Here is a 15,550-nt window from a genome sequence, read left to right on the forward strand (position 1 = left end):
CTTCCTCGCGATGAAAACTATGTTTTGTTGCTCTTGAAAACCCTTCTTGAGCTCGAAATAGCAGGAAATGAAGACCCTGAGAAATTTCTGTGGCATCACAGGAATTCGTTTGCATCCTTGTTCGAAATTTTGGTAGAGAGCTTGTTCTCTACGAAGTTGTATCTAACAGCGGCTTTGCATGCTCCTATTATGCAAGTTCTTTCTGAGGATGCACTTCTCCAAAAACGATTAGCTCTAATATGTACCAACTTTGTTAAAAACTTGGAGTCCAAACTTTACTGCTTCCCTCAGAGTTTGCGTTGGTTGTTGTGCCAAGTTTATAAGATTCTCTCTTCTGGTGATAACCTCAACGAGAAAGAAGTTCGATCCATAGTTGGGAGACTTCTGTTTGAGTTTCTGGTGTGTCCTGCTATAGTTCGCCCGGAGGAATTCGGCATCACTTCTGACGTGCAGATCAGCAAAATAGCTTTGGACAACTTGCAGCAAATAGCTTCGTGTTTGCGTTGCAGCTGTGTTACTGATGGATCCGGACAGGAAAACGCAAGACCCCTTGACATCTTTTCCAGAATCGACCCCGTAAGTTTTCAATTAGTAGCTAGTATTAGCTAAGCTCGTGTTTCTGTTTCCCTGTTTTTCTTTACGATGAAAACCAATATTTTAAAAAACTTAAGTGATATGTTTAAAAATTAAGGAATGCGATCAAAGCTTATTCAGTCAATGTTTTATTTATCATCTACAATCCAGCGTTTTCGTAGCGGAAGTTACCAAGTTCATTTCCTTGTGTTTTGCGCGTAAGGAAATGGCGTTAAACTCCTTGTTGACATTTTGCTGTACCTCCCATATTAAGTATTACTTTTGTCCCGGGACTCTTTATCTGCATAGATGGTATTCATAAATGGCAGCTATAAAATTAATTTTTTTTGTCTTTATGCTAATCATCCTGTCTTGCCCCATTTTGGAGCAAAAATTTGGCTAACAAGGCTAGTGAGAATTGTTAGCATAAAGATAATTTAGTTACCCGCCATTTATGAATACGGTCTTTAGACAGGTTCTGTTTTTGCTTGGTTGGTCTTGGAGAGAATTTTCATTTACATGTAATAGCATTGATTTTTAGGGAAATCAATGTATGTGCTACTATTATCAAAGTTTTATCCCTTGAATTTTTAGGTTTATCACATTGAATTCCAGGAAAGATTAAAAACGTTGTTTACCGTTTGGAAATATCTGCATTAGTTCTGGAGATATTTAGGTTTGAAAAATGTGTAAAATATACAAATGAGAGCTGATGACGTCATTCTCTCAACCCAATATGACATCAAGTGTATCTCGGTCAATTTGCAGCAGAGGCCATTGAAACTTGGTAGGCTAGTAGTTCTACTGGCAACAAACCTAAGGCCATAAAAAATTGGTTCTCATGGCAACTCACTCTTTTCCAGTCCCCTCCAATCTGATTTCAATATTTTTGGTGATCTGAACTAGAAAAACATTTTTGGTTTTGCATTGTGCAACCCTACTGTGCATAATTTCTTGTGTCATTGGCACATACATTAGCTCATGCACACTGATAAAATAAGCTTAATCTGTGAAGGAATGGCTATTTTCTCCTGAATGAGCATGGTGACCCTGCCTTTTTAATGATGTTATGTACTCGTGATAGGCACACATAAAACATATTTAAAGGAGAAAAAAAGTTGGATAGCAGTTGTAGTATTTATTTATAAGTGCTGTGAAACTGCATTTGGAACCAGACACTGGGAGGTAATAATGTAGCAAGTTTGCTTGCATTGCTTGCATTGCTTTTGATGAATTCATTCGCTCCGAGGAAGGGCTAACGCTTGAAACGTCAGCTTTCCAAATCTTTCACGGTGGTAATTCGACCTTTATCAACTCGTTTGATAAAATCAATTTCTGTTATTGCTTAGCAAGAGTGAGCAGTTTGAAATCACTTTACTGAAAGATTTTAGCCTGGAAAAATGAGTAGGCTCAAGCTTTCAGTAACATTCAGTAGCTTTTGCTATATAACAACAGTTTTTCAGGTTGATAACGCTTCTCACATAATTTGGTAAAAGACACTTAGAATAAAGGGCATGCAGCGCAAGCACAGTGGCCCCATCTTTTTATTGCATTTTTTGAATGTCCTATGCATGAATATCAATTGTGCCAAGGTTGACAAAAATCTGGATACTACGTCATTTTCAAGGGAATTACCTTAAAAAGGCCACAAACTCAACCTAACATATTAATATGGTTGCAATATCATGCAGATGAACCATCATTGGCAAATATCAAAATAGAATGCCAAAGGTGGCCAGGATAGTCTTTAATATCAGGGGGTCTGGAACCCAGTATGTTGCTATGGTAACAAGACTAATATGTTCATATTGTGGAGCATATCTACTACATGTAGAATCTTACTGCAAAGAATCAAGCATTTCTGATACAAATTGGCTGAGATATCCTTTTCATCATAATTATTTGATTAAATTTGGTTGAGTTAATGACATCATCACTTGGCTAATTTACATATTTTAACAACAACATTCTTCTTCTACAGGCTACATGTTTATGTCTTAAAATGGCTTAGATAGGACAGATGTGAATTTCATCATAGTAGCACTTTAGCTCGGATGTTTTTCGGTCAGTCCTCAACAAAATATGCCTTTTTGGAGTTGGAAAATGGAAAGCTAATAGTGTAAGAGAAATGTTGTCTGAAAAATGAACCAGGCGCGACGAAAGGCTCTTTCTGGCTAGTAAAATGATGTTTCCTTTTTTGGCCTGACATCATCCTTTCAAATCATATTTTTCAGCGGCCATAGCCAGTATGGCAACAACCGGGTCTGGTCATTCTCGTCGCAACTTGCCATGCTTCAAGGAGAGCAAGCATGAAAATGCTAGCAAACATTCAAAAGTCCACAATTTGAGCTTAATCTATTTGTTCCAATTTTTTTTTTCCATTGGAAAACATTACATCAGCCAGTTCACGAAAGTCCCTTCTCGTTTGCGAGGAATTCAAACTAAAACTATTTGGGGATAGCTCCTTAGAGTCTTGGACTAGTAAGACTCACACTGAAGCAAGTTCAGTGAAATACTTACCGAACCTCATACTTACGATCAAAGGGAGAGAGGGATGGGCTCAGGAACAAACAGCTATTGCAAGCAATGACTGCAAATGATCCTCAAAGATCAAGCAAGCAAGAAAGCAGAGCTAACTTATGCAATCACATGTACATGCGCCTGGAGACTAGTGGCTACCCCACAGGAGCACATGAGCCTGGGAAATGACTAATGGCCTGCAAGCCCTGTCTCAAGGTTAAGTTTGCTTAAGTAAAGTAATTTAGACAACAGTTGGCCAGACTGGAAACGAAAGAGAGGACCAGGGCCATCCCCATGGGCAACCAGATACGTCGCCAGGGCTTGAATGGCACACAAAGTATGATGACCACGACCAGTATGTATGGCTGTACCACGGCGAAAGGGGTCAGTCTTTGAAACCTTTATGTTCACACAAAGCAGAAGTGGGGTGACCAACGAATCAAAGGCATTGTCTTTCAACATCAGTTGGGCATGATGGAGAAAAGCTTTTGATGCTGGACGCAGTGGATTCTGAACCCCGCAGAAAACCAAACTAGGACAATGTGCACTTAGCCCAAAACATGCAGTGATTGGATAACGTGAGGTCCAAGGACTTGAAAATCAACAGCATAATGGCGTCTGACTTTCAGTTGAGGAGTTTGTCAGGAAACCCATGCTCAATATGAAGAGATCGCACAGTGGATAAATAGACCTTAAAGTGGTACTATGACCAAAAAAACAATTCTTTTTTTTCTTTGGATTTCAAAACTATGTTAACTAAACACTAACTGAACCAAGTTTGAAGTTTCTGATTTTAAAAAGACACCTGTTTATTTTAACTGGAAGTTTCTTATTTATTGGTCGGCCATTACTAACTTCAAAATTTTGAGAGAGCTGGGTCGAGGAGAAAATGATGTCAAAGACTCACTAGCTTAAGGATGCAATGCGTGTGTACGTGGCTGAATTGATATGCAGCACAGGAGTGTCGGCTTTCAGACTTTTAAACCCGTGTTTTGCACAAATTATATAATAAATTGTGTTTACACGCTGAAATTTTAAGCTAGTGAGTAAATGATGTCATTTTCTCTAGATCCAACTGTCTGAGGTCCAATTGGTCAGTTTTGAACATGAGTAATGGTGGACAGTGAAATCCAAAACTTACACTCAAAATACCGGTAAACAGTTTTCGGATAAAGCTCAGCTCAAAATTTTGCCAGTTAGGTGTTAAGCAAACACGCTTTCAAAATCTGAGGAAAAAAAGGAAATGAGTTTTTGATCATAGTACCACTTTAATTGATGAGGCTGGGAGCCAAGAATGTTGCAAAAAGAAATAGTGTTATGATGATTTTCTACACTTTCTTAAATCCTTGGTACCTGAGGGTGAAAGAATTAACCTAGTTTTCTTGTACCATGACGATTAGCTCCAAGGGACAAATAACATGAGCCCACACTGTCAATCATCTGTTTCTCAAAGTATATTATTTTATGAGTCAATGAGTCAACGAGTTAGTGCAGTTAATTAAACCATAAAATGAAAGCTAAAATTTTAGAGAGTGCTTAGGCCTAATCACTGAAACAAGGGCTTAGGCTTAATCAACAAATTATTGCTATATTGACTGTGAGTCTCATTGACTCATTTGACTCATAAAACGTGCATTCTTACCTAATCCAATATGGCGATCAAGGTGTCAAAGCTGCGCTACGCTCATGTGACTGACGAATGCAAAAGTCAATAAAATTGAAAGCTTTGAATACTTTGATAAACTGCTTTCATTCAGTTGAAGAAGCGAAGAGCTGGAGTATTCACTTGACCATGAAAAAACTGCTAACGTAACTTTTAAAACTCTGTTTTGCTTGTAGCATCCTTGTGTGCCCAGTTGGACGCATTTGCATGGCTTTTAATGCGCCATTTGTATTTTTCTTGACGAAATCCTGCAAGGGCACAGCCTGGTGAGAACACTGGTGAGCCATCCTTGTTCAGTCTGCCAGCCTGAATGTAGAACTTGTAAAACTTTTTCTGGGCAGACAGATATGACTTCTGAGTAGATGGAGCTAAACCCTGGACCAGACGGTTACGGTCGCGCTGTTCCAAAGTGGCCCAATCAAGAGATCCAAAAGTTCTTAGGGGATAGGTTTTGGATGAGGGTGGGCGTGAGAGTTCAAGCACCGGAACTCCTGCCATTGAAAGCAAGAAGTAGCATCAACAATCTGATTCTGAGCACCTGGAACATGTGCGTCAGAAAAGGAAAACAAGAAACAAGCTTTAGGCATTGAGAAATGCATCAACGCAGCAACCTTAGAGGAGCTGGTCTTTATGATGTGCCCCACTGCCTCATTGTCTGACCCAAATAAAACATAGTGACAAGGCCAGTTAATTCCCAGACCCGTGCTGGTATCACCACTGGAAAAAGTTCCTTGTAGGCTATGGAAAGAGATACCTGAGGGGTTGCCAGGAACCATAAAACCATGTGTCAGAGGAGAAGGCACCAAAGCCCAGGGACCCTGATGCCTCCAAGATCACCTCAACGTCTGGGAACGGTTCCTTGCCAGGGAAGAGCCAGAAGCTTACACCATTCCAGGAGGGCGAAAAGGTATGCCACCATTTTAGATCCAAGCGAAATTCATGATTGATGCAAATAGGGTGGTCTCTTTTGCGAAAGCAACGTAACAAATCTATCGTGCGAAGCAAGAACGTCCTGTCAGGCTGGCTGCATGTTGAAGGTCGCCAATTAGAGACTCCACCTCCTAGCACACACTTTGCTTCCAATTTTTCAGCAGAAGTCTAGCGACTTGCTCGTTAGAGTCAAGTTCAATACCCAGGACAACCATGACAGAAGAAGGCTCCACACATTTGAGGGGGTGAAGTGGTAGACCCAACCTGCTGCAGACCTCCTTAGCCGTAGTGAGATAATGGCTACATGGAGGAATCCCGTGGCCCCGTCATAATGAAGTCATCAAGGTAATGCAACAAGTCCAGCATCTTGTGCGAGTTCTTTAAAATACATTCGACCATATTTGCTACCAAAGAAAGTAGATAAGGCGCTGATCAGAGACCAAAGGGGAGGTCAAGGTCTGCATAGTGCTTTCCCCACCGCTTCATGCCTAACAACACCCTATCAGATGGGTGAACTGGAACATTTTGATAAGCAGCCTCCACATCAAATTTTGGCCATGAAAGCGCCCAGACGAAGCTGAGTTACCATACGACTGATATGATCGACACGGATGTACCACATGTTTAAATCCTTGGCAGAGATCCTACAATTCACACTTGAGATAGGAGGGAAAGACAGATCCACAATTAGGTGCCATTGTCCAGATTGCTCCTTCTTTGCTATTACACCAAAATCAAAGGGGCCAGCCATCCTGCCTAGGGGCACTTTATCAGCCAAATAAGGATCTACAACTTCCGGATGTAAATAGGCAGAAGGCTTGTGTGTAAGAGTTGATTTGAGCGTGCAGGGGTGAAAATAGCCTGCCCAAAATCCTTGGCTTATGCCCTCAAACACAAGCAAAACTTGAGGCTGATAAGGGTGTTTGCTTAGTTTAGAGCAAGCTGATCCAATTGGAGCGAGGTGACTGCAGAGACTGGAGGTAATGTGCACAGCAGAGAAGACGAAGGGAGAACCAGAGATGAAAACCCCCCTGAAAATGTGAAAAGGACGATAAACAATAATAGTAGACAGAAAGAAATATTATTGCTACATATCTATCAGCTAGTTTATTATATCTTCTGTCCCATATGCATGCATATTTGCTTAACTTCATGCAACTAGACTAGGTAGTATGACAATCTCAACCAAAATGATGAGCAAACAAGAGCCAAAAAGGCACATAGGAACAAAAAGAAGAATGAAATTAAAACCTACATCATGTACCAGGCTTAACTACGGTGAGACTTGGTAAAGGCACTTCCCTCGCTCAAAGGGGAGATGGTGCGGCGCTTAGCATTTGAGCTCACAGCTTTGGGAAGGCTAGGGCACATGCAAGCCCAGCATGGAAATTGTACAATTATTGAACATTAATTGTGGACCTGTCAATGAGCCTCATAGCTGCTGCATTTTCACAGAAAGAATGATCATAATTTAGCCAGACCCAACCGCTAAATTTTTGGTATGTGTACAAAAATTAACGAGAAGCTTGTATTGAGACAGACATCAGGACCATGGTGTAGATGGAGAAGGCCTCCATCGAAGTCACAATGTCTTCATTCTTTTTACGCAAACGCTTACGATTTGAAGTGACAATTGTGCAACCACCCAGTAGAAGCTGCAGCTCTGATTCTGACTGTTGATATTGGACAGCAAAAAGTAGTCTGCTTAGCAAGTATTTCTGTGGGGCACAGAAGGAAAATTTTTGGTGCTTTGACTGAGCAAAAAATGGGACCAGAGCAAAAATGAAGAGAGTGGGGAGGGGAGGAGGAGGGGAGGAAATGCTTGCCTGCAAAAGCCCAACAGTCAGAAGAATGCATTCGCCCACAAATGCGAGGATCTGATTGGTTCAGCCTTTCTGAGCTGTACATATTGGTAGCTGTCAATCAATTTTTCGTCTAAGAGGAAATGAATTATTTTCGTGAAAGCAGAATGCAGATAGTTCAATTGCTGCCTTCAGAGATAAAGAATTTGGAGCAAGAACCAATACGACGTATATTTGATTTGATCTTTTATTTCGTTGTATCAGCTCTTGCCCAAAATATTTAGTTTCTCAATTTGTAATTATGCCGATCAGATCAAGCCAGTTTGATCCAACATACACCGACAGGAATATTGTCCATGTTTGCTTGCTTGAAAACTTTAGAGATCATGCGATATTCTCATTGAATGTCCAGCACCCGCAAAATGGGGGTTGCAGGTCAGAGATCCCTGTTTTACTACTCTTGAAACAACCCCATCCCTTTTTAAAATGCTAACCTTAACCCTAACTTACGAATGAGTGCACAAATTTATTACAACTTGAGAAGTGCATGGATCCTGGTTGGATGAAGAAACCACTTGGACAGAAACTGTCAGTGATGGATTGGTATATAGCTATAATTTGACGGAAGGTTTGTGCAGACAGAATCGTGAAACAGTATGTGAGGCCAATGGGCAGTCCTGGTACAACTTTTGAGATGGATAAGTCCACGTTTGATTAGAAGAAGTATCACAAAGGTCGCTTCATGACAGTACATGGGTCTTTGCTGGCACATGCTGCCAAATCAAGGCATAAAGATACACTCTTGCCAATTATCTGCGCTCAAATATTGCCAGGAATATACATGCCTCAAACTGGAACACCCATGGATCTGTTTGAAAGTCACTTACAGGAGCAGTTGCAGCGTCAGTTCTAGAAAAGTAATCCATTTGGAAACATCATTAAGCATATTGTCAACCTCTACAAAGTGCAATAAGATGCAAAAGCCCACTGAATGCACTGTTTGTTGTCCTGAAATAGCCATGCCTTAAACAGGAACAAAAGAAAAGCTACACTTTGTAGCACTTTGGGGAATTTGAAAACAGACAGAAAGGACAACTTCATGAAAAAAAAAAGGAGGTGGCCATTAAATTTTTGATAACCATAATTTTATTTGGTCTGTTTGTTACACATGAGAGTCTGAACCCTATTGTAACGTTCATTTGAAACTCCACTTCTTTCACTGCGAGAAACTTCAATCTGATGTGAGCAATATCTTGTCATTATCGTCTAAATTATAAATTTGTGTCTGTCCGCTTATTGACAATAAAAATTAGCCAATGAGCAAACAATAATTTTGCAGTCATTGTAAAAAGTAAAATTCATTGCCAAACTAGTGAATTCCACGATAAATTCTATGCTAAAAATCGATATCGCATGAATCACGAAGCAGTGAGTACAATATCGGTTTTGCGAGTGAAATTTACTTTGGAATTCACCAGTTTGGCAATGAATTTTTTTTAAATGCATGAGTTTTAAAAGAAAACAAGCACACCCTTAGCGAGCAAATGGAAAAGGAAAAAAGCCATTTCAGAGTCAACTGTCAATAGCCAGTGAATAGGAATCGTGCTAAAATTAGAAGCCATAAAAAAAAAAATTCAAGGTAAAAGAGGAGTTATGTACTTTTTTTCACTTTATCTCAGAAAACAAGGTCATTCACATTTTGATGTATTTCATTGAAACACGCCAGGTTGGCTGGGAACAAGAATTGGCAAAATATGGCAATGCAACCAAGAAGGGACGAACTTCAAACAAGATCTGCTCCAGCACTTAAATAATGTTTAGGTGCTTTAAACAAACTTCTGAAAACACAAGCTAGTGAGGTTTTCCCCTAATTTTACAAGAACTCATTGCGATTACGTGTCTATAATATAAGAGCAAAATTTTCTTGTCACTGTCAAGACACAACGAAAACCAGTTGGGCAAGCAGATTAAAAAAGCACTTGTTCGCTTGCTTTTAGAGCAAAACAAACAAATAAATCCATGTTTTCTTTATGTCCAAAATAGTACAGATAATTGTTATTTAATTCCAGCTGACAATAGCAATTTGGTTTTCATTCCTGAACAAAGGAAGAACCGATGAAACCGCCTTTTAAAAATATGCATCTACTTTAAATATCACATCTGTAAAAATAACTATTGGTTTAGTGCCCAAGGAAAAAATTTGTGAAGTAACTTCTTCCACCAAGTATGAGCTATTACTGGTATTCTGTTTTGTCATTGTCATTCTCTTTTGCTGTCCTTTCGTTTCTGTTCTAGACCTGGGTCCTCCAGGCATCATGTAACCTTATCAGAGCTTCTAAAGATATGCCAAAAATTGCAATACAGAGGAAAAAGCAGCTCTAAGCAAATTACAAATAAAGCCTCAGCTTTAAGTTTGTATCCCTCCGATGCTTGACTTGAATAACTGCGTAGCCACCAGTGTGGACCACAGATATCACGATATGTCAAATTGGATTGAAACCAGCGAAAAATGCAGAAAGAAAACATCTTCTAAACTGTTTTCTACCTGACAACGAAAAGCGTCAACTGTGTAAGAACTATAAAAAATGTAGTTTTGCCGTGTAGCTGGTCACATTGACATACATGGAGGGGTGGACATACACATGTACTTACGTCGATGACATCATGGCTATAAAACCAAGATTTCTCGCATTGATGGGTTACCATATTTTCTTAACAATGGTACTCTGCTCTTGAGTGTTGAAAGTAATTAGATAATTACTCTGGTTTATGATTACTTCACTCAGTGATTGGTTCAAAGTTCTTGTGCCATTTTGTCAACCAATCAGAAGTGAAACCAAAATCAATCGTGGCTTGCGCATGCACATTTTCCCACTCTTTATGTCGACTATGAGTGATCACTTCGAGTTTTGATTGGTTTACTGGATTGTCTCTGTCCTTTTTGATTGGCCAAAGTAATTACTTTGCGTTTTACGATACTTGATTGATTGAAACTTGCTCTATGAAGCCAAGAATGTAAAGAAAATCCAGTGAAGTAAAGCTAATCAATTGTTGGTGTTTTATGAGAGCGGAAAATTGGACTTCCTGAGCAAAAAACCTTTCAGAAGAGAGTAGAGAACCAACAAACTCGAATTGAAGTCAAGTGCTCCTATCATTGGGCCAACTACATGTATGTTTCTCATTGTGAATCGCAGAAGGGCTACAGGTGACCTTGTTTTGATGACAGACCTTACGGCTTTCATCGTGTGAAGTGTGTTCTGTAAACGCAAAGAAGTTACCGTTATGTGATAAGAGCAAAACAGTGGAATGATCTTTAGTATGTTGCTTATTGGTCCCAGGCCACAGAACTATACAGGTTCACTTTAAAATAATATTGGTAAAGGGTGTGTTTTAATGGTGATTACTTTGTCTCCAATTTCAGGATTGCATCAAGTCATTTTTGGATGCTATTTTAGGAGAACAAGCTGAAATGAGTGTTCCCCCCATGAAGAAAACACTTCCTGGTCTCTGCCGCAACTCTGTTCTTATAACAGAGAATGAACTCTATGCCTTAGTGAGTTTATAAACCAATCTTAGGGTTGGGGTTCATTGTACTGTGACATGTTGTGCTTGTTACATGTAGTAGGTATCATTCGAAGTTTTAAATACCCAGATGTGAGCACATGTTTGGATTGACTTCATAAGTGCTTTAATGGCTTCCAGTTTAGTTGTGTTTATCTTCTAGCTGTTTTCTTCTAAGTCTTGCTGTGGAACTCTGGAAAACGTTACATGTACTACTGAGCAAAGTGTTGTGGTATAGGGTTAGGGTTAGACTGCCATGCAGTGTCATATCCCTCTAAAATGTCAACAAGGGTCCCGACAAAAGAAAATTTGTGATTTAAGTACAAGTAAACAGGCATGGTTGTATTAAGAAAAATATTCTTGAGTGTCTTTCTGCAACCATTTTACTGCTCTTCCCTTCAAACAGTATTCTATAATCTATTTAACTTGAAACAGTAGTTATATTAATAATATTAGGGAGTTTAAGAAACCACAACGGCTACAGGGTCGAAAACGTCACTTCAAAATATCACTTTGATCTATTTTAAGCATTTCATGATTATTCCATCTTGTTTAGATTATACAATATGGGCGAAGTGTCCTAAAACTGGATTGGTATGGACACATTTGAAGTAAAGAGTGAGACTGAAAGATTCACTGTAGTTTGTCCATGTTGTCGTCAAATTTGGTCATTTCATGTAGTAGTTTTAATGAGTACGGGAGAGATTTGTTGAAAAATGCGTGCAGCACATGCAGCACATTCTTTTAACCAATAATATTACTGCTTTTTGGCGTTGTCATTGCCATAGCCGTTGTTGTTTCTTAAACTCCCTACTATTGCCTACAGTCTAAAGAATGAAGTGAGCAATGGAAATATTACATGTATCTTTTCTTCCCAGGTTATTTTAATTTAGTGGTTATGACTTACTTTTGTTTTTCTCAAAGACAAGCTTTTTAAGAATGGTTGAATGTAAAGATGACCATGGAAACATTGTCAATCGCGTGGAGTTGAAAGACCTGCTGGATAAATTGCCTCCCCCACCTGACCCCCCTGAGGATCAGTCACCAGCCAATGAAATATCAGATATTGCAAACTCCCCTGTCAGTAAGGACGCCATGGTAGAACGTAGTTCAAAGGCATCAAAAAGGAAAGGACCTTTTAAATTGAAGGCCAATTCCTCAGGCAAGCAAAGCTTAAGTAATAATCCAGCCTCAGAGGTTACTGGTAGAATTAAAAGAACACTTCCACAGCTTAATCCTCTAGCTGTTGTAAACAGATCTGAAGAGTTCAAGAAAGAATTTATTCATAGATTGTCACAGATTTTCCAGGAAGAAGAAGATGTTCTGGTGATCTCTCTGGGTTATTCAGCTATTGAATGTCCTGGAATGCTTTCTGAAGAAAAGGTTGAGTATTATTATTATTATATATTATAAAGTGATTACCGAGGATATTACGTGCACTCTCATTGGTCAATAGCTGCGTTTAGGTGAGAGTATGGAAACATGGCTGTGACATCACACAAATTTTGATTGGTTATGTGTTGTCAGACTCGTTGTTTTGATTGGCTGATAGGATGAGCATGTATCAAGAAAATCTGTTTCAATCAAGAAGTAAAAGAAACCAGCATTTTCCTTCATTTGTCAAATTATCTTTGAGAAATATTTTATATTTTTTTCTGTGTTTCCATAGCCTCATCTAAACACTCGGGGAAGTTGGGACAATTCTCGACAGTTATGCAAACCCTTGACTGCATCTTATGTTTGCATGACTCCCCCTCATGTTTAGATGAGGCTATGGAAACACGGAAAACGTCCTCTATTGCTTAAATAGAATGCATAGAGGCTTTCAATTAAGTCTTGTTGAAGACATTCACCTCAACAGGTCACCAAAGCAACAAGTTTAATTGACAATATTTGACTTATGGCTTTATCAAATGGTTAATCTTGATTCTTCCTCCCGCTTTGGTTGCTACTGTGATTTTGTAAATCATTTGAATTTAGAACGAAAGGATGAGCTAGAAGTATGCAATTTAACCCTCTCACTGCCGAGGGCTTCCCCATTGACGAGTAAAATCGTCTGGCGTTAGACAGAGTAAAATCTATAAGTGTCAATTTGCATTTTTGGCAGGGAAAGGGTTAAGCACTGGACTTTTTCAAGATTGAAAAGATTTGGTATTTTAACATTCCTGAATGTGTGATCGGTATTTTTTTTAATAGAAATCAAATGTTTAATATGCTTTGTAAAGTAGTAACTTTATTTTGGAAAGTCTTTTAGTATTGCTTTACGCAGAAATGTAGAAACTATTTTAGCAAGCTTGGAGATTGTAAAGTGCAGGTTGCAGGTTAGGGTTGAAGGTCATTGTTTTACCATAACTGAAATAACATGCCAACATCAGACACTATGCTTTAGATAATGTTTAAGCCTAAGGTTAGCATTTTTGTAGAGGTATGGGTTGTTTCAGTTACAGTAAAACAATGACCTGCAACCTGCACTTAACATCCTCCATTGAGCATGCCATGAAATTACTGTTGACATAAAACCATGCATTTTGTGACTAGAGTTTCAGAAGAATGTCTCAAGATTCTGATGAAATAGGAAACCCTCCAAGAATTCCAAGAAATATTTTTTTTTTATGCCAGTAGTAATTAAAAAGTGTTCTTTGTTTTTTTATTTTATATCACTAAAATATAGTCTGTCATTTCCCCTTTACGTACCTTATATTGTTATCGTTATCCTTGATTAAATGGTAAATTTCACGTTTTTTGAAATTATGGGCACTGACATGGATTTCATTGCTTTCAGGTCCTTGGGATCAAAAGGCCAAAGAATGAGGCTGAATCCAGCCGTACGTTTAGAAAGAGAAGCAGTTCAACAAAGTTCTACAGTAAAATAGAACAAGTCATGAAGAGGGAGAGTGAAGATGACTCTAAGCTGAGTGATAGTGGTATTGTTGACCTACCCACTCATTCAGGGGATGTGGGTGCCAGTATAAATGATGGTATCCCAGGTCTTAGCGACCCATTGATAATATCTGGAGCTGAACATCTGGATTTGCTAGCAAGCACCACTGAGGATGGATCAAGGATGATGGATAATTCAAAACCAGATGTCCTAGTAGTAGAAAATGTGGTTTCACAAGAACACTCCACCTGTGTTGATTTGATTGATTTCAGTACTGACACGACTCCTTTTGGTAATCAAGGCCATGGAAATCGTGACAGTGCCATCAGCACTTTGTCCAGCAGTAGTGCGCGTGTTTACTCATTCAGCAGCAGTGGAAGCAGTGGTACTGACTTCCCCAGGGATACCAATGTTGCTGCCAGACCACATTCAGATATAAGGGAGGAAGATTCTGGATTTGATCTTATTGGCTTAGGGCATTTACATTCGCCAGATGCTAGTTTTCGAAAACGCAGCAGTGTTATAACAGACGAGGAGAAGAGAAGAAGTGCTATCAGCCATCAAGGAAGCATAAATGGTGGTACAATCCCAGGAAGTCCAGGTGTTGGATCCAATCGCGATAGCCAGGCAAGCTTCTTGAGTTTTGATGGAGATGAATTTCCTCCACGAAGTGGTTCATCCAGTACAGCTGACGATGAAAGGGAGGTGGGTCAAATAGAGAGAAAGACTTCCCGTACAGAGTCTCTGAAACGATGTCTGAAAGGAGGCAGCAAAAAGTTCAAGAATAAGGGCTCCTTAGATGGTGAAAGTGATCTTGAGAATCGGAAAAAGAAAGACAAAGGGTTTTTTACCAAAATGAGGAAAGATCATTCACGCAAGAAAGTGTCAAAAACAAGAGTGTATGTAGAACTAACTGAACAAGCACTGGAAACTTTTGATATTTCCACCAGGTTGCCTCACCCAGAAGTGAAGGTTGAAACTACTAAAGGTTTGTAATCAGCTCTCTGTGATTGATATTGGTGAAATACAATAGTTTTGAATGGCATGTGCCGATGATCAATGTATGGTATGGGTACCGGTAATATTCAGATAGTAAAATAAAAATCTCAGTTAGTGCGATCAAGGTGTCCAGATAAGTGTTGTGGATGGATTTCTCCCCTCCATATATTTGAAGGTTTTAAGGCTACAAGATCAACAAACCAGGAATTTAATGACTTCAGGTGATTAAATGGGTTGCTTGTTCTTGACAGATGTTGAAGAGATCATAATGAAATACACAATGAAAATGACCAGCACAGGAGGACAAACACAAACAGGGGAAAGTCTTGTGGATGGCAATGAAGACAATGATGTTGACGATGAGGAGGCTGGCGAGGAAGATGACGATTTTCTTGATGAAGAAGGAAAATTTGAAAATGCCAAAAGAAAACTCCGTATGGTTCTGTGTCAAGCAGACTTTCAAAATCTTCCACTGCTTCATCCTGACAATAGAGTGCCTAAAATAAAGTAAGCATTTCCAAGCAAGGAAAGACTCAACACAACAATGCAAGACTAGTGTTTTCATTCAAGATAAATCTCCCCACTGACAGAACATACATTTTGTTGTGATAAACTGGAATC

The 15,550-nt window shown here is 39.2% G+C and overlaps 1 protein-coding gene across 1 annotated transcript in view; it reads left to right on the plus strand.

Annotated features, from left to right (window-relative positions):
- Nucleotides 1-15,550, plus strand: part of LOC137984545 (GTPase-activating protein and VPS9 domain-containing protein 1-like) — a 28,552-nt gene that overhangs the window by 472 nt on the left and 12,530 nt on the right. The window contains exons 1-5 of the mRNA XM_068831712.1: nt 1-576; nt 10,910-11,041; nt 11,974-12,432; nt 13,832-14,918; nt 15,181-15,436. The exon at nt 1-576 is cut by the window's left edge and continues 472 nt beyond it. Coding sequence (XP_068687813.1) covers nt 1-576; nt 10,910-11,041; nt 11,974-12,432; nt 13,832-14,918; nt 15,181-15,436 — 2,510 coding nt within the window. The remainder of the gene's footprint in view (nt 577-10,909; nt 11,042-11,973; nt 12,433-13,831; nt 14,919-15,180; nt 15,437-15,550) is intronic.

Source organism: Montipora foliosa, chromosome 2 (genome assembly GCF_036669935.1).
Source record: "Montipora foliosa isolate CH-2021 chromosome 2, ASM3666993v2, whole genome shotgun sequence".
Taxonomy (NCBI): domain Eukaryota; kingdom Metazoa; phylum Cnidaria; class Anthozoa; order Scleractinia; family Acroporidae; genus Montipora; species Montipora foliosa.